Source organism: Bos taurus, chromosome 3 (genome assembly GCF_002263795.3).
Source record: "Bos taurus isolate L1 Dominette 01449 registration number 42190680 breed Hereford chromosome 3, ARS-UCD2.0, whole genome shotgun sequence".
Taxonomy (NCBI): Eukaryota; Metazoa; Chordata; class Mammalia; order Artiodactyla; family Bovidae; genus Bos; species Bos taurus.
Window position 1 is genome coordinate 49,003,780 of NC_037330.1, and position 23,369 is coordinate 49,027,148.

Here is a 23,369-nt window from a genome sequence, read left to right on the forward strand (position 1 = left end):
GCGATGAAGACGCAACAGTGACTAAAAAGACAAGGTTCCTGAGCTCATGGAATTTACATTCTAATGAAGAAGACAACCAGTAAAAAAACAAGATAATTAGAAATTGTAATGAATGCTTTTAAGAAAAACAGATCATTAAAATGGGAAGTAACTGGTGAAGGTCACTTTAGATGGATTAATCAAAGAAGACATGGCCTCAAAAGGTGTTAACTTCGGGGCTGAACTCTAATGCAAAAGCATGGGCAAGCCACGTGAAGAGTGAACTAGTTAACAGCAGTCCCTTAGACAATTACCGTAAATGCATTTTATCAGTGAATGCTATCAAATTTCAGTCATGTTAAACATAAAACAGACAAAAACTCAATTTCTTTAACCTTAATTTAAATAATTTAAAATAACAACTTCTTTAACCTTTAAAAATCACCTCAAATATGTATTTGATTTCAAAACTTTCCACTAAAATGTAAGCTCCTTAAAGGCAGGATTTGGTCCATTACACACCACTGTCACCTGGACACGCAAGACCCCTTTAGATGGTGCTCCGTATCTTCTGAATGAATAATCAACAAAATTAACTAAATTCAAATCTTCCCCGTGGCAAGTAGATAAAAACCGAAGCATAGTTTGCATACTGTTTACATAAGAAACAATGTTTATATTCTAAGTAAAAGGCCAGCAAACTATGATCCACAGTTCATATCCAGCCTGCCACTTACTTCAGTAAATAAGTTTTATTAGAACATACCACATCCATTCATTTACATATGGCTACTTTGAAGGAGAGAGTTGAATAGTTGCGAGAGACCATAGGGCCTGAAAAGCCTAAACCATACATGGTACTTATCGTGCCCACTACAGAAAATGTTTGCTGAACTGTGCTCACAGTATTCCCAGAAATACTACAGAACAAATCCTTTCTGTAATTATCACTAAGTTTATCATTAAATAAGACTCCTAAGTAACCACTTCAAAAATACATGATAATTATTTTAATAAATCTACCCATTTTTATAACTGGGCAACTTAACGTATTGGTTTGATAGTTTTTAGGAAAACACAGCATAAAAATTCTTTATAGCTATTTAAAAATAAATCTTTTAAAGATTAAAGGTATATATGTATCCTGGCACAGGTCAAGATTTTTTTTTTCCATACATACATGAGCCTCCAACATGTTTATCTTACCAGTTTTTGGAAGACTGAGTGGATTGTCTGCTTTTCTCTTTTATTTCCATTGTAAAAGGCAACTTCTTCACTATTAAGGAAAATAATTTAGCAATTAGTTTTAATGCTACTTAAGCCTAGAAAATAACTTAAAATACCATATTTATTGACTAAGTATTTGTATATAAATGAACACTCTGTGACTAACAGTTTATTGGGTACTTCTCAAGCCATGATCTATACATAGCTCAACTGATCAGAGCACAGTTACACCTGTACTGATACACCTGACTGCATCACAGGCTGCACTTTGGACACGAGTTGCACATCCCACATGTAGCCTGGCTGGAAAAGATGTGCTGAGCTAGTTCTCAGAAAAGTGAATAAAGAAACAAGAAGGAAGATACCATGACATATAGGAAGGCAGGACTGGGACAGCCATCTCAGATTACAAACTGAGCCAGAAGTTAAAGGAGACAACAAGAGTTAGGGAAAAAACAGGTAGTGATGCATGACATATAGCCTTTAAAGGACAGAAAAACAAATTAATTCCTCCCCGCCTGACAGTTGCCAGCTCCCAGGAGGCCTAGCTGCACAGTTGTCCTTATTCTTGGAACCCCACCATATCCTCACAACAATTCCTCTTTCCCTGAGCTGATCTGAACGGGTACACAGGGGCCACAACAATCTTAACTAGGAAAAAAAGGGCATTTTATGAGTGAAGAAAGGTTTAGTGTAGTTAATGTGCAGAAGTCATGCAGCTGACAAGTTAAACAGCTGAGATTATAACTTGTATCTGACCCTAACATCTAGTTTTCTACTCTACCCAGATTGATGCAAACTGTCTCAGCAAAGTATCTCTTACAGCAGAGGAAAGGAAAGATTTACATGCGAGTCTAGAAGGCAAAGTTAAAACACAATATTTCTTAAAAGTCTCTTCCCCCGCCTCAAAAATTTATGTGAACATTATATTCTAGTCTAAAATGTACCTGTATTTTTTTTGCATCATAAAAACAAGGTAGCCCTTACCTCAATACCTTTAAGTAAATTAACTTTCCATATAGTTGCATCATGTTTGACTAGCCTTTCCCAGTTTCCTTTACACAATAATAGCCCCAAGGAGAAGGCAATGGCATCCCACTGCAGTTCTCTTGCCTGGAAAATCCCATGGATGGAGGAGCCTGGGTAGGCTGCAGTCCATGGGGTCGCTAAGAGTCAGACATGACTGAGCGACTTCACTTTCACTTTTCACTTTCATGCATTGGAGAAGGAAATGGCAACCCACTCCAGTGTTCTTGCCTTCAGAATCCCAGGGACGGGGAAGCCTGGTGGGCTGCCGTCTATGGGGTTGCACAGAGTCGGACACGACTGACACGACTTAGCAGCAGCAGCAGAGAGCCCCAGGGTATCAGAATCCTAGTTTAACACAATTCTGTACCTAAAATTTCTTAATTCCTTCTACCTCCTCCACACATTTAAGTCCATTGAGAAAGACAAGGTGAGAACCCTACTTCTCCTGAACATTTTATCCTAAACTTAAAACCTGAAAGCTCAGAACTTCCACAATACTAACAACTGCCTATTCAGCATCTTTTCTCTTCCATATCCTTCCTCCTAAGAGAACCCCAATTTTCTTAAAGTTTTGTATCCTTTTCTAGGCACCCAAGTGGTTGAGGAACAGCCTCAAGCCCCAATCCAAAGGGGAAAGAGTTCCAACTGATCTAAGCCAGTGACTTCGCTGTAACTGCTTTAGTGATAATTCTGGCCAATGAGATGTGAAAAGAAAGTTGTTGTGGGGGCTTCCCACTCTCTTAAAGAGACAGCAAAAGTGGCTGCTTTTGTTTCTGGACTTTTTGCAGGAGACGAGGGCTGGTGGATCTAGATCTAGAACTGCTTTTGCCATCCTATGATCAGAAAAATAATTAGCCAGAGGAAAAGGGGAACATATAGAGGAGAACAGAGTCAGGAGAAGAGTCAGACACCCTGAGCATGCTGTGCCTGGAGCTGGTCCATCTTAAGAGTTTTTACGTGAAGTAGTAAATGTCCTTATTGTTGGAGCCACCCGAGTCAGGGTTTTCCGTTTCTTGCATTGGAAAACATCCTAGCTAATAGCTCTTTCATTCACTTGGCAAATCACCTCTGTACAAAACCTTTTATTCTTCTGCCTCCCTACAACACAAAAAGCCTATTTAAAACCAGTAAGTACTGTTTTATCAATCCAAGGAAATAAAGGAAGAAGGAACTTTTAAAAGACCATTTCCTAAATAATTCTGTAATGCCAACAGGGTAGTAAATAAATATGACTCAAAATGACTTAAGGTTGACAGATCATCAATACATGAGAAAATTTATTGAGTACCTGCTACACATTAAAAACAGTGCTGGAAGTTTTATATATATCATATTAGTCCTCATGACAACCCTGAATTAGCTACCTAGTATAAATAAGAAAAATGAAACTATAAATAACTTTCCAAAAGTCATATATTATATAATTGATAGGTGGAGAAGGTAGATTTGGAAACTAGGCAGGCTGGCTCTAAAGCCCAATACTTCTCCCTACTTTGGATTTTTAAACTATCTGGAAAATAGACAGAGACACATGCAAGGAGACTGCATTAACTTTGAGTGCTCCAAATATAGACTCAAACAAAAAATACTTGTGGATAAACTGAGATAAAATTTTCTCTGAAGAAGTAAGTAAATTTGAATTAAAATTTCTGACTTTGCTTTATGTGAAATTAACAGAAAATTAGCCAACAGAAGACACGAAGAGGTCAATCAGGGATACTAAATAGTTAATAAGAAAAAGGGTTAGAAATGTAGTTATTAAGATTACTTAATAAAACCAATATCCTTCATAATGTATATTTTCAAAAAAAGTAAATACACAGAGACATAATTTCAGTAACAGCGTTACTAGATTTTTTGGAGTTGGCTTATATGACTTCAATATCCACACAAAGGAATTTTTAGTACAGTTAAATACATTTAATACATTTGTCCTTACCTGTTTGTGATGAGCCGAGAATTAACGTATCTATACTCTCCTTCAAGTTTTTGCTCAGTTATTGTCATCTTACCAATGGGTCGTCTAATTCGAGTTAGGAATAGCCCAGAAACAAGCAAGTAGGCCATCATGCTTGCTGGGCCCTGATATTATTAGGAGAGAAAGATATACAAAGATCAAGGATATCATAAATTCACTGAATGCAACATGCACAATTTATAATTAACTCCAGTTACCTTGAAAGAAATCACTCTTTTGACTTTTTCCCTTGTTTCTTTTCTAAGAAGATACCCACTGGGCCTCTTTGTTTTCACTACTCATTTACTTCTCCTCCCACCATACATCTCTCCCCCAGCTCTCCCAAATTTGCTCACTTAAAAACTCCTAATTGCAGTCCTCACTCTTTCTACAGCATCTAAAAACTCTTCTGACGGAGCTCTTCTTGATATTCTTGATTCCACAATAATGTGCAGAACTCTCTTTCACCTTCTCACTAGTTAGTATTGCCTGAGGTTTCCTTTTCTTGCTCCCTTTGCCTCCCAAATTTATATCTCTAATCCCATCAGTCCTAGATACTGTTTCCAAATATTTACTGTACATCTTTTGTTTACTTCTCTGTAACCTCAAGCTCAGTTCCTGCAAATGAGCTCAATTTGCCTTTCCCTTCTCCGGCATCTTGCTTCTAGCTGCCATAATGTGGTAAAGTATCTCCATATGCATTGACCCTTCCAAGAGAGAAGCTTCAAGCTTGCCTTTTCAAACTCTTCATTCCCATATATATCCTTATGTTCTGCCATACTGAAATAATTGTTTCCTGAACATGCTACTCAGTGAAGTTGTTCTTCTGTCTAGCAAGCCTGACATATCTAAAAAAGTCTGACTTATCCTCAAAGCAGCTCCAGTATCACCTCCAATTCTTCTGGACACTAAAGACATTATTCACTTCCACTACTGGGCTTATCACTCTCCATTACAACTGTTTGACTATCTATTCTTTCACCAGATCATAACTCCTCTTCAGTAGGAACTGTGTCTTACTCATCTTTTTATTCAGACAGTGTATATGGAATATAGCATATATTAAATTGGAATATGGTGTGTATTATTTTTAAATTCAATGTGACTGATTCAATGCTTTTCAATAATTACTAGAGGTACGGATAAAAGAGATAACTAAAGCATAGTCTCTACCTCTAAGAAATACAAAATCAGAAAATAAGAATATATGGAGACATTTTTAAATATAAATATAATACTTAAGTGTTATAAACATGTAATAAGTACCATAAAAAGTTATACCAATAAGAGGCATTAAGACTATTTACTTATTTATAGTAAAAACAAGTTATAAAAATGATTTAACCCAACTTATGAGGTATCAAAAGGTTAGGAAGACAGACAAGAACATTAAAATAAAAAACTATTTTCCCCAATGTTTTGAAATGGAACAAAAGTCACTATATAAATTATTTATTAATAACCACAAAAATATATACATAAATATGTATATATATATACATAAAACAACCAAATTATTATATGATTGTGTTATAAATATATAACAATAATCTTACATATTAAATGACTAAAGTTAGACTTCAATAAGAATACTCAGAACATTTAAAGATCTTATCAACACAAATGTCAAAGAGACCTAATAAGATGACCTCATGGGACAGTCAACAATTTATATTATTATAAAATACTATTAAAACTGTTATAGTCATTCTAAATGTAATTAAACATTCATATTTCATATTAAAATAGCTGTCTCCAAATCTCTTTTTAGGCACTGAAATAAAAAAGAAAGTGAAAGTCGCTCAGTCGTGTCTGACTCTTTGCGACCCCATTGACTATACATACAGTCCATGCAATTCTTCAGGCCAGAATACTGGAGAGGGTAGCCTTTCCCTTCTCCAGGGGAGCTTCCCAACCCAGCAGTCGAACCCAGGTCTCCCACATTGCAGGCGGATTCTTTATCAGCTGAGCCACCAGGTAAGCCCAGGAATACTGGAGTGGGTAGCCTATCCTTTCTCCAGGGGATCTTCCCAACCCAGGAATCAAACCGGGGTCTACTGCATTACAGATGGATTCTTTACCAGCTGAGCTACCAGTGAAGCCCCTTTTAGGCATTACCTTGCAACAATAAATACAGGTGTGTTCAATGTTTAAGCATTTCTGGTTATTAAAACCACAAAAATTTTCCAAGTGTCTGGCTTAAGAAAAACTGAAAAGCTGAATCAGAAAACTTTAAAAATCTCTAGTAGAGTATTATTTTATAACCAGACTTTATTAGCTACACTTGTAAAATCACACTCTTTGAGATACATAAAAATTCCAACAAACCATCCAGCTATTCACAGCACAGTATTAAAGCAATTTAAAAGACAGAAAAAGTAAACTCACCTGAGCTCCTATTGCACTGGTTAACCTGAAGATATACAAAACTATGTCTAAAAATGGCTGTAAAATAAACATCAGAAGGCACAGAATTAAAAAGAACAAAACTGCCTACACTGATAGCTAATAAGCATGTTAAATACACAATGCTAGTCAACATTTAACACATAATTGTCAACACATAGAGTTCTCACTATGTACAAGGTACTGTACAGTACGTAGCTCGATGAATACATAAAAGACACAATTCTTATTCTCAAGAAGCTCAAAATGGAGACAGCCTGACCAATGTCTACTGACCATCAATTAGGGAAAATATTTACCACTTTCCATCAACTAAGATAGCTCTACTGTGACAACTAACCATTACTTACTTAGCAATTTCTTAATGTACTATAAAGATGCAAGAAAATGATCTGAGTTATAACCCCAAATCTACTACCTGTTTTTCTGGTTTCTATATATCTTCATCTGAAAAATGAGAGACTCTTTCTGCTCTTGATGTTAGACTTTACCACAACATCTATATGTTGAAATACGTTGAGTAAGTTTATAAATCTTAATTTTATGATCTAAAACTCAAGCTCCTAAAACTAAAATAACATTAATTTACTGCTCTTCACATAGAGACAATTTAATTGACATACCAAAAGTTGTACATGTTTTGAAGTGTTTTTCAAGAAACCCAAATCGTGTTCATTTAAGTCCATAGCCACCTTTTCTAATATCTATATCATTACTAGGATAGGTGGGTTGGCTCATAATTGGCTTGTACTAAGATGAACCTTTTCTTTCCTGTCTTATGAACTATCAAGAAGTTAGGCATACTTACCTATACATATAAAGTTCAAGTGCACTTAAATTACTGACAAAAATAATGATTCAGTTTAAGTCAGAGTTCAAACAATTACATATTTTATAAAGTAAATATACTATAGTATATAGCACCACTACAATTAGTTAATATGCTAACATTTTTCTTTATTGCAGATGTGATAAGTCCTGAGCTATGGACTAACTCAAGTGCCAAGATGTAATAAAGAATACACAACAAGGTCTACAAAATTACCAGAATAATATATACAGCATCTCTCCTTCCCGACCCCAACCACCACACACACATGGAGAACAAACTTTAAAATGTGGTAAAAGGCAGAGGAAAAAGGCAGCTGGATTACCGAGCAATTTGTTGCTACCTCAGTTTCTAGAGTTTGGATCAGTAAAGACTTAAAGAAAGAGCTAAATAAAGGACAAAGTTTGGCATGAAGTGAAAAAGGCATCTTAGTAGTAGGCCTATCAAGAGGGGTAAAGTTCTTGTGAATACACATTACTTTTCTAATACCTGCCTGTACTTCTTCGTCCACAAGGCTGAAGAGGAAGTATTCCTAGTCTTCCATTGTGACCCAGCGCCTTGTATACAGTTTTCTGTCTCAAGACTGGATACGTGGATTAACTGTGGCCCAAGGCAAGATACTATAAGTGGTCCTCTTTGAGACAAGTTCCGACCACAGATCAAGAGCAGTCATGTGGATCAGATGGGAAATGGGGCATCTGAGAGGAAGAGGGGGAGGCGGTAATGCTAAGCAGAAATCTTCAAGATGACCACTGCATTTCCCAGCTAATGCAGGAAGTAAAGGCAAAGAAAATGGCTTCACGAGAAAATCACAGCAAAAACTGTAAGGATGGTGAGATAAGAAGAATAAGTAAGAGCTGATATAACCATCATGAAGAACACTGGTTAAGGTCAGAGTCAAAAGCTCTGGCAATATTCTGGAAAGGGGGAAAAACAGTAATTAGAAAAATTGAAATATACTAATATCTTGTGAAAATTTTTTGACTATTAATTAAATGAGCTATTAGAATTAGAAATACTGAAGTGGAGAAATGGGTAGGAAGACATCCACTGTGTATATGTACCACTGCTTTCTTATCCATTCATCTGCTGATGGGCATCTAGGTTGCTTCCATGTCCTGGCTATTATAAACAGTGCTGCGATGAACACTGGGGTACACGTGTCTCTTTCCCTTCTGGTTTCCTCAGTGTGTATGCCCAGCAGTGGGATTGCTGGATCATAAGGCAGTTCTATTTCCAGTTTTTTAAGGAATCTCCACACTGTTCTCCATAGTGGCTGTACTAGTTTGCATTCCCACCAACAGTGCAAGAGAGTTCCCTTCTCTCCACACCCTCTCCAGCATTTATTGCTTGTAGACATGGATTGCAGCCATTCTGACTGGCGTGAAATGGTACCTCATAGTGGTTTTGATTTGCATTTCTCTGATAATGAGTGATGTTGAGCATCTTTTCATGTGTTTGTTAGCCCTCTGTATGTCTTCTTTGGAGAAATGTCTATTTAGTTCTTTGGCCCATTTTTTGATTGGGTCATTTATTTTTCTGGAGTTGAGCTGTAGGAGTTGCTTGTATATTTTTGAGATTAGTTGTTTGTCAGTTGCTTCATTTGCTATTATTTTCTCCCATTCTGAAGGCTGCCTTTTCACCTTGCTAATAGTTTCCTTTGTTGTGCAGAAGCTTTTAAGTTTAATTTTTTTAATAAAAGCATTAAATACTTATAGGCTGCTGTCATGTTCATCATATACATTTGCTTAGATTCAAAATTTAGCAAATTAACAACAAAAACAGACACACTTACCTTACTAAGATTTGAATACAGATCAACTACACTGTTACAAAACTTTTCCACATCTTGTGTAAGTAGCTGGTCTGGATTAGCTATTCTGTTGTCCAGATTTCCCATTTTATAATATGTGAAAGCTCTAAAATAACAAGAAGATGATTTTAAAACAAATGATTCTAAAAAACAACAACAAAAAAATCATGTTATACTATGTAGTACAAATTTGTAGAAACAGAAAACTTTGGAGCTAGAAGAGGACCTAAAGATTGCCCTAATTTATTTTAGAGATGAAGATCCCAGTCTAGAGAAGGATGATTTGCCAGTTAATGGAAGAGTCAGGATTAGATTCCAAATAGTTGAGATCTTTCCATATATGCTTCTGGTTCAAGAGCAATTCACTTGAAAAACATATCTCATAAAAGAGAAAGACTTCTATATCTCATTATCATAAGTATTATTTTTATTTTTAATATAAAATTAGGTTATCACTTACTGGAGATATTCCTCATAGAGGTACTTGGTTAATCTTACTCGGAAGCACAGTTTGAGCTCATTTAACCCAAACTTCAAGAAGTTATTAACCAGAGAAATCTAAAACAAACAAACACACATTATTAGTTTTGCTTCATTTCTGCTTACGAAATCATAATTTATTTTCCTATCATTGGCTTTGTCCCCAAATCCTATAATTTTTTAATAACTGATAGTTTGAATTGATATAATTCAGTTTTTACTTAACAGTCCCAAACACACAAAGAGAATATGCTACATCAAATGCAATTAGCTATTACCCTTTACTTGAAAATTGATTTTAAAATATATTAGTATTAATTATGAAAAGAATCTTGCAACTATTTGCGGTGGGGAAGGTGTGTATAAACAAACAAAAGGCCAAATTTGTCACCTGTTTATTCAATGTAAAGAACTTGCTTCAGGAGTACTGACATTTATGCTTAGTATATCTTTTCTTTGCTACTACCAGCACTACAATCCTAGCTAATGGGATTCTATACACACCACATTTGCGTCTGTTAAAAAAAATACCACAAGTTTTACACGAATTAACGCCATTTTCTAGATTATTTCTGGAGTCACCTTTACTCTTTTCCACCACTATATTAAAATTAATTTTTCCATAGTTCTAAAGTCACATTTACATAAAAATTTTGTCAAGAAAACACTGGTCTGCTGAATCTTAATCTTTGATTGACACCAATGCTGCTTAATTTTCTCTTTTAGAAGGATTTCCATGTGTGACTATCCTCAAGCTTTATTAAATCTGACATATTTTCTAATAATTAGATTTTACAATCAAGTAAATTTTACAATCAAGTTCCTCCCTATTACTCTCACACAAAAAATACTAAAATTCTTATTGTGCCAATAAAATACTCAAGCTAAGAAAATTACTTATGATTTGGACCACTTATCTTTATTTTTAGTAAATCCACGCAATAAATTCCAATTTAACTTAAATCACGTTAGTGGTTCAAGTAACAGTGTATAGCCCACATCAATGACTCTCAACCAGGATTTCTGCCCTCAGCTCACTGCCTCCACAACCTCACCTTAGCCCTCACAGGACATCTGGCAATGTTTGGAGACACTGAAGACATTTTTTGTTGTCACAGCTTGGGGAGGGATACTATTTCCATCCTGTTTACTATGTTACTATGAGAAACTCTGGCCTAACGGTCAGAAAACATCATCTCCAGTTGTACATACCCACATATGATGCAAAGAAATTGATCCAAGCATAATTCCTTTAAGTTTTTCCATCTAGTATAAAGGTTTGCATTGATACATTTCCTATAAGTTACAAAACTAAACTTGAAAAAATTTAGCATATAAATCTTTAAAGAACTTAATAAGTAAAAATCCTTAAAAGATTTTAGTAAGATGCAATTTTTTTCTATGTAAAAATTTTTAAAGAAATAACACTTACGAGAGGCATAGCAGCGATGAAGTTGAATAAGTATTTCTTGAAATCTTTTCTGCTACGACCAATGATACCACTGCAAACCACCACATGCAATGCATTAGTTGCAAAAGAAGCAATATTTGTCACACACAAAAAAACTCTGTAAATCTCTAAAATTATTTTTGGAAAAGTTTATTGAATCAAATGAATCAATAAAAAAAAAAGATGCTAAAATCATTTTCTAACAAAAGCTTGAACTTTTGAAATTTTACCATTTTAAACAGCTTGCCTGGAAATCACTCTATAAATGGCAAAATTAAATAAGAATGACAGCTAGTTCTTTCCCTCATAAAAATGATAATTAAACAGCAGGCTTAATTAAGCAGTCACAAAAGGGGTTTTATATGGTGAAACAATTAACTTTACAGACCCAGGAGTGGATTACTGTGGATAAAACAAACTAGTATTTGTTTGTTTTAAATATTTTAACATACTGATTGTCATTTGTATGAACTAATGGCAGAGAGACAGACGAATGAGAGATCAGTAAACCCTTCTTAGCTTTGCAGGCCGTAAGGTCTCTGCTGCAACTACTCAATTCTGCTATTGGAGAGCAAAAACAACTAAGAAAGCAATAGTTGTAAGAAAATTTTATCAAAACAGATGATAGTGGGATTTCAATGAAACAAGATCTTCTATCTATTTTTAATTTATTTAAAATATTTACTGTTTTTAAAATATCCACTAAGAATTTATTTAAAGGATTCTGCTACTTTTAACCTAGAAAGCCATGATGTCATTGTAAGTAAAGGATCTTTGACTACCAAATGTGCTAGTGCAAAAACAGAATTTGATCATGTACTCTTTCTCCAAATAATACTAATATTCCCCAAAGCAAATTAAATATATTTTTAAAAACAATTGTGCTAAATGATTCAAACCTAGCTCCACACACACACACACACACACACAAATGACTGGGATACACACTGACAGAGAAATAATTTGTTTTTTATGAGGGAGTAGGTGAATAATGCCAAGTAACATCAACTGATCTTTTAGGGCAAAAGAAGTCCACGGTCAAAGAAATTTGGGAAAACCTGAGTTAAAGCTAACAAATTTCTTTACCAAAGAGCCTCTCAAAGCTCTCAAGTATATTATACATTGTAAAACTCTCTGAGATAGTTTTGTAGCACTGTAGCATTTCCTTCGCCATAGCTAAGATTCCCAAGAACATATTTTGGGAAATGTTACTCTAGACCAATAGAAAAATTAATGATCCAATCTTGACATAGCTGCTAAAAATTTAAAAAGAAAAAAAATTTAAGCTGAACTAGAAAGAAGTTACAATAGAACCACACAAAAATGTTGTCTACAGCAGTAAGAATATTAGAGATGAGAAGCAATTGAGACAGTACAAAAGTTTAGAGGTTTAAATTAAAACTGAACCAAATTTCACATAAAATCAAAGTGCTTTAGTGCTGCCCAAGCTGTGAAACACACAAGATTATCAAACACTGGTAAAGCACATGCCATCATTCAGCAATGGTTTACCATTGGAGTAGCAGCTATAAATTTAAAAAATGGTTTCTTGAATAAAGCTTTATTTCTGCTTATTATTCCGCTGCAAAAGAAAAATAATCATCAATAAAGAGTAATTTTACAGTAGTCCCAATCATAACTACTTCTAAAACATATAGGAATTAAGATAGTTTGGTAATTTTAAAATGTTACTTACAGCCAAGTGGGTGTAAATAAAATTTACATTTATGATTGCATATGGCAGTATAGAGGAACACAATTTGCCAAAATGCACCTCTTTGGCCTCAGGCTAGTTTTAGGCTGATTATTTTTAAGAAACAGAAGTGTCAGGAAGCCTTTCTTGTTTGCCTTCCCCTTAGCTACCTAAAGAATTTACAAAAAAGGGCCTGCTCCCAGGACAGAGCTCTGACCACATTTATCTGCAAAGCACATGGGCCAAATGTGCTGAGCGAATCAGATATCAGAGTCCACTCTGAGTCCACTCTAAGTCTGGGCCACAAGGCCCAACAAACATTTGTTTACCAAACATTTACTTTTCCGTCTTCATGTAAATTGCTTGTCTCCCCTGTAAAGCCCCAAACCACTACCCCTAACACCCTCTTCTGTTTTTAGCTGAAGATGGTCTTTAAGATGAGGGCTTTGGCCATTTTGGAGAGTTACTAAGTTCTCCAGGGTCTCTCCCATGTATATATGTTATTAAAATTTTGTTTCATTTTCTCCTGTTAATCTGTCTCATGTCAATTTAATTCTTAGATCAGCCAGAAAAACCCAGGAGAGTACAGGAAAATTTCTTCCTCTCTAGCAACAGCAACAAGATATGAAGGACTACCTTCCATATCATAGAACTGTCAACCTCTACCTATGCTATTAAAATTTGCCCCGTTCCAAAGACATCAGTTATAAAGGACACTAAAATTAAGCACATCAAGGATCATAACAAGTCTCTTCGAGACTCTATTTTAGCAGAAGTGTATATGAATCTAAACACACTTTGGCAGAGTCAAAATGGAAAAGACAAACTTACAATGTAGCTTAAGTAGCAGGTTAAAGAAACGTGTTACTTTTTCAAATCAAATTGTTTTATATTACGAATTCACAGTATCTTAGAACTTTAAGTTTGACCAAATATCAAATATCTCATGCACAGCAGAAGCTCAAAAACATTCAGGAGAAAGTTAACAATTAACTTTTTTTAATTTTTAGAGCAGAGAAAGGTTTATTGCAAGGTCAAGCAAGGAGAATGGGTGGCTCTTGCTCAAAACCCCTGACCTCAACAATTAACTTTAAAACAACTGCTTTAGAACCCATGAGTGTTATGTTAAGAATATAACGAGAAATGGAATATTTCCTGTCATATCAGTAAACAAAGGATGTCACAGTCATCAGCAACTGAAGCCACCACAGATGGTTAAGCTGCTGAGCCCTGAGGGTACTCAGGAAGGAAAGAATACCTGCCATCTAGCAGCCATCAGACTGCAGCTGCTCCCTCAATGAGCTCTGAGGAAAGGAGGCTCAGGATGTGAAAGCAGAACACTGGCCCCAGATAGATGAGGTGCATGTTAAAGGAATGATGAATTTCTGTGAGCCCAGACTCTTGCATTTTCCCATACATAGAAAAGAGCTAAATTCCTTAACTTGGGATATTTGGTTTTCTTTAAGTAACAATAACCTCTTGATGTTCAGACTACCTGCCCTTTGCTGCAAAACTTCTATAGAACCTGGCTCCTCCCCTCGCCTCCTTGGAGCAGTTCTCTCTGGGCCACTGGAGATGCTGTCTCCCAGGTTTGAAGTCCTAAAAATTCCCACTGAATAAAACATAACTCTCAGCTTTTAGGTTAGGAGTAATTTTTTAAGTCCACAATAAGGAGATCCTTGTACTATTCTTGCAACACCTCTGCAAGTTTAAATTACAGGAAAATAATATGCTTCTTAAAACTCTTAAAATTTTTTGTTCTCTTACTTTTTCTACATCTCGTAACTAAATTTTAAAACTGAATACCTAACAAGTTGATTACTCTGGCAGAATTATAAGCTGGCTCATGCTACACAATAATTTCCTCTTATCTATCATCACCAATTAATGCACCACCTACTCTTAGTCTAGTCAAGGCTATGATTTTTCCAGTAGTCATGTATGGATGTCAGAGTTGGACTATAAAGAAAGTTGAGTGCTGAAGAATTGATGCTTCTGAACTGTGGTGTTGGAGAAGACTCTTCAGAGTCCCTTGGACTGCAAGGAGATCCAACCAGTCCATCCTAAAGGAGATCAGTCCTGGTGTTCATTGGAAGGACTGATGTTAAGGCTGAAACTCCAATACTTTGCCCACCTGATGCGAAGAGCTGACTCATTGGAAAAGACCCTGATGCTGGGAAAGATTGAGGGCAGGAGGAGAAGGGGATGACAGAGGATGAGATGGTTGGATGGCATCACCGATTCAATGGACATGAGTTTGAGTAAACTCTGGGAGTTGGTGATGGACAGGGAGGTCTGGTGTGTTGCAGTTCATGGAGTCGCAAAGAGTCGGACACGACTGAGTGACTGAACTGAACTACTCTTAGTAATGCATTTTCTCTAGAGCATTCAGTCTTTGAGAAAATTAAAATAAGCATCTATTTAATTAAAGTTGGAAATCCCTAGTTTAGAAAATTAAAAATTATTCTTTTAGGTTACAAAAACATGAAATCACAAAATCTGAATAAAAGGGAAAAACCTTTTAAAAATAATCTTCTATACTATACCATGATTGTGCAGGGTTCTTTATATGTATCATGTGACATATTCTACATACATATCTAATATAATGTTCACAGTGGATGTAACCTGTTATTTTTGCCACAGGTAATTAATAACACTATAGTTAGGAAGCCTATTTTTATTAATAGATATGGCAGTTAAATAATAAGTAAAGCCAAAGGAAAAATATATAAAATTCTATAGTTTGTAAAAGGACATATAAGTCTTCTCTATATTAATTATACAAAGGACTCAAATTACTTGTGCACAAAGCTCACAGAAAGAGAAATTAGCAATGAAACTGATCTAGCTAAAGTTGATGTGCTAGCAGCAATAAACAAATACTTCAATTATATTAATGCTTTACTTCTCAGGATTCTTTAGATTTCTTAGGATTCTTTAGAAGATTTCTCACTGGGACACACACACACAAACTGGCCAGACTCTCCCTACAAATCCCCTTCAGGGACACCAGACAATCAACAATCCCACAACTTGGCTTCTGACAAGTTAAATATGAATACATAGCCAAGAGTGACTGCTTGAGGAAAGCTCTAACATGAATGACAAAGATCAGAATAACAAAGGACAGTGAAAGTCAAAGACTTGAAAGAATGACTACCACCAAAAATGAACATTCATACAAAAAGACAATACTTGGAAATAAAACAAAAATTCACTGGATGATAAAAGAAATCTCCTAGAATATACAATAAAATGTCAGAGATGTATATAGAAGAGAAATTACAGTCAGATGATCAGTCCAGGAAGTCCAACACTCAACTAGTAAGAATTCCAGAAAAAGTAAAGAAAAAAAAATGGAGAGGAAGAACTTTTTTAAAAACATAAGAAATTACTTTGGAATGAAGAATGAGACTGAAAGGGTCACAAAGACAAGGAATGCAAAAAAAAATTCACACTAACATTCAGTGAAATGCCTAAACCCTAGCAATACAGAATCAATAATAAAGAAATAATAAAGCTTCCAAAGGGGGTAAAAGCAGATCTGCTACTAAGGGTGGGCAACCAGCATAGGAATGGGCCTAACATCCAATGTGGAAACTGGATCAGTAGTTTCTAACCTTGGCTACACAGTAGGATCACCTGGGATGCTTCAAAAAAGGAATAACTAATTGAATCAGAATCCCGAGGGGTAGGCCCAGGCATTAGTAGTTCTCAAAATTCCCCAGATGAGTCTAATTATTCTGCAGCCAGGGTTGAGAACCACAGAGCCCTATAGAAGACAATAGGGTGATGCTTTCCACATTCTGACAAAAAGTGATTTCTAATTTAGAATGCATAAATAAAGCTAAATTACCAATCAAGTGTGAGAACAGAAGACTTTATCAGACCTACAAGGTCCCAAAATTTTACTTCCCTTGTAACCTATTCTCAGAAGAAGACTGCATCTGCCAAAAAGACAAAGTAAACTGAGGAAGAGGAAAACCAAAGATCCAGAAGACACGAGTTATTCAATGCAGGAGAGGAAGATGAATAAAATTCCTAAGATCATGATAAAAGTAAATTCAAACATGACTGCTATTTAGTGGAGCTAAAGCACAATCAATCCTGATGAGAGCAGGAAGACAGAAAACTAACAAGAGGTATGGGGAGGGATGGTAATAGAAATAAAAATCAGTAAGTTATCTGATGTGTTTGGCATATTACAAAATTGAGATTTTAAAGTGTTGACAATAAGCTTGAGCTGAATTAGTAAGTAGGCAAAAAATTAATGTACACAAAAACCTGCAGTTTATAAATGGCAGGAAAAACAAAACGTTGTATGTAAAAGAAACTACCAAAGAAGAGCATGTGGCTCAGCTGTAAATAATAATCAAAATTATGTAAACAATAAATTTTGATTGAACAAAAAACTGTGGTACAACATTGAGAGAATGAGCATCGACACACGTAGGACTGTAAGAGAGCTAACTCTCCTCTTCTAAGAGATAAAGAAATACACACATAGTGTCTAAAACTGAAAATCTAGAGACAGCAACGTAAGTATGTTACAAAGAAATGCAGACAAAGTAAGAGATGAAACAGTAAAAACAGAGGGCAGGCGGCTCCAGGAATCACAGAGGATCGATGGCTTTGTGATTAAGTTCTGTAAGGTTATTTGATATTAAACTATATTCACGTTTTACTTTTTAAGCTATCCATATATTATCTTGATTAAAATAAAAAGCCATGGGGCTAACCAAAGGATTCAGGGAATCCTGAATTGAATACTGGCATCTATACCCCATTGACTACCCTGCCAGGCTCCTCTGTTCACGGAATTCTCGAGGCAAAAATACTGGAATAGGTAGCCCATTCCCTTTTCCAGGAGATCTTCGCAACCCAGGGATTGAACCCAAGTCTCCTTCACTGCAGGTGGATTCTTTACCATCTGAGCCACTAGGAAAGCCCCGGGACACCCATACACGTATTCTAAGGCATGTGGAATTTACACATTCAGAGATCTGTGGTTGGGGCCTTACTCCCATGCAGACAACCTTCTTAGTTTTCCTAGAGACAGGAGTCAGAAAATATCTGCATAAAACATTCTTCCTCTCCTACAAATCCTCTTAAGTCAGGAATCAAGGATGTCAAAGAAAAAAAAAACCTTCAAAATTTGGGAGCATTTAAAAATTTTAAGTACTGTCATTTAAAAAGTTATCTTAAATGTTTTAAGAAATTTTCTGATAAAATACTACATGCCAAGAAACAAAATTTCAAGAAAAAATTTTTTACTGACATTCAAATTGGTATTATCACAAGGAATAAACCCTTCATTTACAGATAAAAGTTAATATCACAACTGTTATTTTTGTTTTTAAATTCAAAGTCATCTATTACAGCAATTAATAATATAATATGTACAAAGACTATAAAAAATATACACAAAGCACTAACTTCAGAAACTGAAGGAAATGCCTTATAATTTTTGTTTAATAAACATTCACAACATTATTCCCTGAAATGCTTTGATATTTTCCTCACATTATCTCATTAATATCAGACATCCAATTTGGTGACTTAAGTTTCCATTACAGAATTTAATATACAGCACATCTCCCTTTTTTTTTTTTTTCTTTTTGGCCATGTCACACAGCACGTAGGATCTTAGTTCCCAACCAGGAACCAGATCACTGGCCCTGCAGTGGAATCACAGAGTCTTAACCACTGGACCACCAGGGTGTCCCATAATTTTCCATTTACTTGTCTCTGACATTCTATAAGCTGCCAGCTCTGCTAGGGTCTCTCCTGTTCACTAATAGGTACATCCTTATCTCTGCCTATGGCACAAGGGAGACAATCAATCAATATCTACTAAATAAATGAACAAAGACATAATCTGACTTACGTTATTTATACCTAATTAGAATCTATTTCTTGCTTAAGATAATGCTTAAATATGACACAAGTTAGTATTTCATACAAAAAAGGAGGAAGATGAAAAGTACCTTTCAATGAGCGTCCCATTTTGAATCATCCAAACGTCACAGAATGTTCGAGACACCAGCATAACAGCAATAAGTATCAAGTAACCTGTCTAAAATAAACCAGGTAGAGTAAATTAATTAAGTGCATTTTAGAAAGTTAAAAGAAACATTACTTTGATAAAGATTTTTGGTTTCTAAATTCAAAGCTTTACTTTACCTTTACTGTAGTTGGCTGACATTTTACTGATAGGTAATTTTTTTTAATATAAATTTATTTAATTGGAGGTTAATTACAGTATTGTATTGGTTCTGCCATACATCAATATAATTTTGAAAGAAGTTTAAATATATATTACAAATGGAAAAGGCCTTGTAGATCAGTTAATCTTTTTCATCCAGAATTAAAAAGTGCTTCCAGCTCAAGATGGTGGAGTAGAAGGATGTGCCCTCATCTCCTCCTGCGAGAACACCAAAATCACAAGTAGCTGTTGAACAACCATCGGCAGGAGGATGATAGAACCTACCAAAAAAAGACACCCCACGTCCAAAGACAAAGGAGAAACTGTAGCAAGATGGTAGGAGGGGCACCACAATCGTGATAAAATCAAAGCCCATACCCGCCAAGTGGGTGATCCATAAACTGGAGAAAAATACCAAAAGAAGTTCTCCCACTGTTGTGAAGGTTTTGAACCCCACGTCAGGCTTCCCAGCCTGGGGATCTAACAAAGGGATTAGGAATCCCCAGGGTATCTGACCTTGATGGCCAGTGGTATTTGATCACAAGACTTCCACAGGACTGCGGGAAACAGAGATTCCAGTCTTGGGAACGTGAACGTGAAGTCGCTCAGTCGTGTCCGACTCTCTGCGACCACATGGACTGTAGCCTACCCAGCTCCTCTGTCCATGGGATTTTCCAGGCAATAGTACTGGAGTGGATTGCCATTTCCTTCTCCAAGGGATCTTCCCAACCCAGGGATCGAACCCGGGTCTCCCGCATCGTAGACAGGCGCTTTACCGTCTGAGCCACCAGGGAAGTCTAGGGAGGGCACAAACAAAACTTTGCACACACCAAGACTTATATGCAGAGTACATCATGAGAAACGCTGGACTGGATGCAGCACAAGCTGGAACCAAGATTGCCAGGAGAAATATCAATAACCTCAGATATGCAGATGACACCACCCTTATGGCAGAAAGCGAAGAACTAAAGAGCCTTTTGATGAAAGTGAAGGGGGAGAGTGAAAAAGTTGGCTTAAAGTTCCAAATTCGGAAAACAAAGATCATGGTATCCGGTCCCATCACTTCATGGGAAATACATGGGGAAACAGTGTAAATAGTGGCAGACTTTATTTTCTTGGGCTCCAAAATCACTGCAGATGGTGACTGCAGCCATGAAATTAAAAGACGCTTACTCCTTGGAAGGAAAGTTATGACCAACCTAGACAGCATATTAAAAAGCAGAGACATTACTTTGCCAGCAAAGGTCCGTCTAGTCAAGGCTGTGGTTTTTCCTGTGGTCATGTATGGATGTGAGAGTTGGACTATAAAGAAAGCTGAGCACTGAAGAATTGATGCTTTTGAACTGTGGTGTTGGAGAAGACTCTCGAGAGTTCCTTGGACAGCAAGGAGATCAAATCAGTCCATCCTAAAGGAAAATCAGTCCTGAATGTTCATTGGAAGGACTGATGCTGAAGCTGAAACTCCAGTACTTTGGACACCTGATGCGAAGAGCTGGCTCATTTGAAAAGACCCTGATGCTGGGAAAGACTGAAGGCGAGAGGAGAAGGGGACAAGAGGATGAGATGGCTGGATGGCATCACCAACTCAATGGACAGGACTTTGAGTAAATTCCGGGAGTTGGTGATGGACAGGGAGGCCTGGTGTGCTGCAGTCCATGGGGTCGCAAAGAGTCAGACGCAACTGAACTGAATTGAACTGAAGACTCAGAGGAAAGGAGTAGCGATCCCACAGGAGACTGAAACACAAGTCCCTGCTAGTGTTGGGAGGGCTTCCTGCAGAGGCATGGGTCCGAGGGGTCCCTACAGGGATGGGGGCACTAGGAGGGGACGGTCCCTTTGGTGTAAACCCTCTTGAAGGTCACCGTTAACCAGAATTACATTAAAAAGTGAATCCTAGGCAGGTCAATGATTTGCCTTCACATAATCAATGACAGAAACCAGCAGTATAACCTAGACTACCTAGATTACATTGTACTGTGATTGTCCTATGTTTTGAATATGCGACTCTAATAAAGAAAAATGACAACTACCAACATACAGTTATCAACAAATACTGAAGACTAAAATTTTGCTTAAGTAGAATAAATTTGGTTCAATTTGTTAGGAAAACCTTTAATAGGCAGTGCCCCTGCCCCAGCAGGGCTTTCAATTTAGTTATTAAGGCAAGATTTACACACAACAAGAAAACAGACCAATGTAAGTAAGTATATTTGCATCGCTTCTTGCAGTAAATGGCAAATTGGAAGGTGTGAAGTAACAAAAGAGGGTTATGACATTAGAAATACATCAAATAAACCAAGTAAACCAAAAAGAGAATGAGGATTATGAGTTAAAAAAAAAAGATTTAATGGAGAATAAAAAATAGATTAAAACCACATGAATTATCATATCCAGCAGAGCTTAAAAAACTACTGCAAGCTTTCGGCTTGAACAAAATATTAAAAACTGTTGTTTAAAGAACATTACTTAAGCAATGCTGGAAGAGATAGATTACTGAGGAGAGATGAGAGACTGAGGTGCTGGTGAGGAGTAACTGTCTTGTGTGCGGGGCAAGAATCTACACTCCAGTCTCTAATTCCCACACACACCCACTCAAAGCCGACCTTAATCTTTCTAAATTGGAAGAATATATACAGCAACACAGATGCTAACGTCAGAGAGGAGGGGTATGGCAGGGGAAATGCTTGCTGGATAAAGTGTTTGATTTTGAATTTACAAATTGAGGGGCAAATGCATCTACGACTTCTGCAATTTTTGCAAACAAATCTTGTTTTCAAAAAAGGTGAAGGTACTAAAAATGTCAAAGACAAGGCAGGGAGTCAAAACCACAGAAGTAACAAATGAATCCATAAGAAAGAAAACAACGTCAAAAAAGAGTCTATGGGACTGAGTTGTGACAGCTGCTCCCCCAACGTTTCCCAGAGTTGGCTGGCAGGAAGGGTACCATCTTCCTACCTGGTCCCACCACCTCAAAGTTAGGTATTAAACTGACAACAGAAGAACCCATTGATTTTTAATAAATGCTCTCGGTAGATGACACTCTAACTATAATGCTAACTTTTAGTTCAGACCTTAAATACAGTCTCACTCCTAAATTAATCATTTGAGGAATAAAGGTAACATTAGACAAAGACAGTTTATATTTTCCTTTATTTTATGTACTTTTGCTTAATTTATTCTCAAAATAACTACCAAGTTTATTTGGCTCACTTTAGCAAAATCTAGTAAACTTTTGACTACTGACCATCCAGAAATGTATTTTTGTGCAAAAGATGTCCTTAGAATCACCATAATTCCATTCCTGGGTTTGTAGAATATGTCAGAAACTAAAGATCAACCTGATCTAGGCAGTCCCTCACCTCATGATATAGATGAACTTCCATATATTCATATGCAGTATTTTTATCTATTCCATAATCTCGATCTCTACGTCTAATTATCTGTGATTTCTACTGGAGTTTACTTCACTTTCTTGAACTGGGGTTAAGCTTGGATTTTTCTGTCTCTCAAAGATGATTCATAAAATGGCTCTGTGGCATGGATACACCTTGACAGAACTGGAAGGTTGGCCAAGTTAGGCTGATCTATCCAGAGTCTCACATTCATTTTATATTCAGCAAACCCCTGCTAAAAGGTTAAATGAACGTTAAGCTATAAAGTGATGGAGGGGGAGGGGGACATGTAACACAAATCCTTCCAGTGAAGCTTATATTTTAAATAAAGATTCGTCAAAGTCAGGTAGGTTGTGGAATGAGGAAACAATTAACTATCCCTGAAGACACATGGGGCGCCTTCACAAAGAAGATAGTGAGCATTAAGCTATTTTCAAAACATATTTTTTGTTGTGGGTGTTGTCATAAACATGGTGTCATTAAAAACTGAGAACACAGGGCCTGGCTATAAAACAGCGAAGAATCTTATAAGTAGATAATATTGAAAAGCAAAGCAAAGTCAGGTGGTGATTTACAAGATAAAAGAACCCAAATGTCCTTGTAAGTGTTTCAGAAAGAAAGACTAGTTAGAAAAGAAGACCGATTAAGAGATTACAATAATCTAAGTAATGGAGAACAGTATAAAAGGAAAGTAAGGGACTAATCAAAGAGAAACTCAAGGATACTTGGGGAAAAAAAAACATTTAAAATATAAGGGATGAAGCAGATTTAAAAAGTGCATATCCAACTTTCCTCCACAAAACACATACTGTCGTTCAGTCACTAAGGCGTGTCTATCTCTTTGTGATCCCTGGACTGCAGCACACCAACTTCCCTGCCCTTCACCATCTTCTGGAATTTGCTCAA

The 23,369-nt window shown here is 36.4% G+C and overlaps 1 protein-coding gene across 1 annotated transcript in view; it reads right to left on the minus strand.

Moving 5' to 3' along the window:
* Window positions 1–23,369, minus strand: part of ABCD3 (ATP binding cassette subfamily D member 3) — an 89,395-nt gene that overhangs the window by 23,007 nt on the left and 43,019 nt on the right. Inside the window, exons 4-10 of the mRNA NM_001105396.1 lie at window positions 18,854–18,942; window positions 11,153–11,222; window positions 9,701–9,798; window positions 9,223–9,346; window positions 6,581–6,637; window positions 4,175–4,317; window positions 1,186–1,255 (exon numbers count right to left, since the gene is read on the minus strand). Coding sequence (NP_001098866.1) covers window positions 1,186–1,255; window positions 4,175–4,317; window positions 6,581–6,637; window positions 9,223–9,346; window positions 9,701–9,798; window positions 11,153–11,222; window positions 18,854–18,942 — 651 coding nt within the window. The remainder of the gene's footprint in view (window positions 1–1,185; window positions 1,256–4,174; window positions 4,318–6,580; window positions 6,638–9,222; window positions 9,347–9,700; window positions 9,799–11,152; window positions 11,223–18,853; window positions 18,943–23,369) is intronic.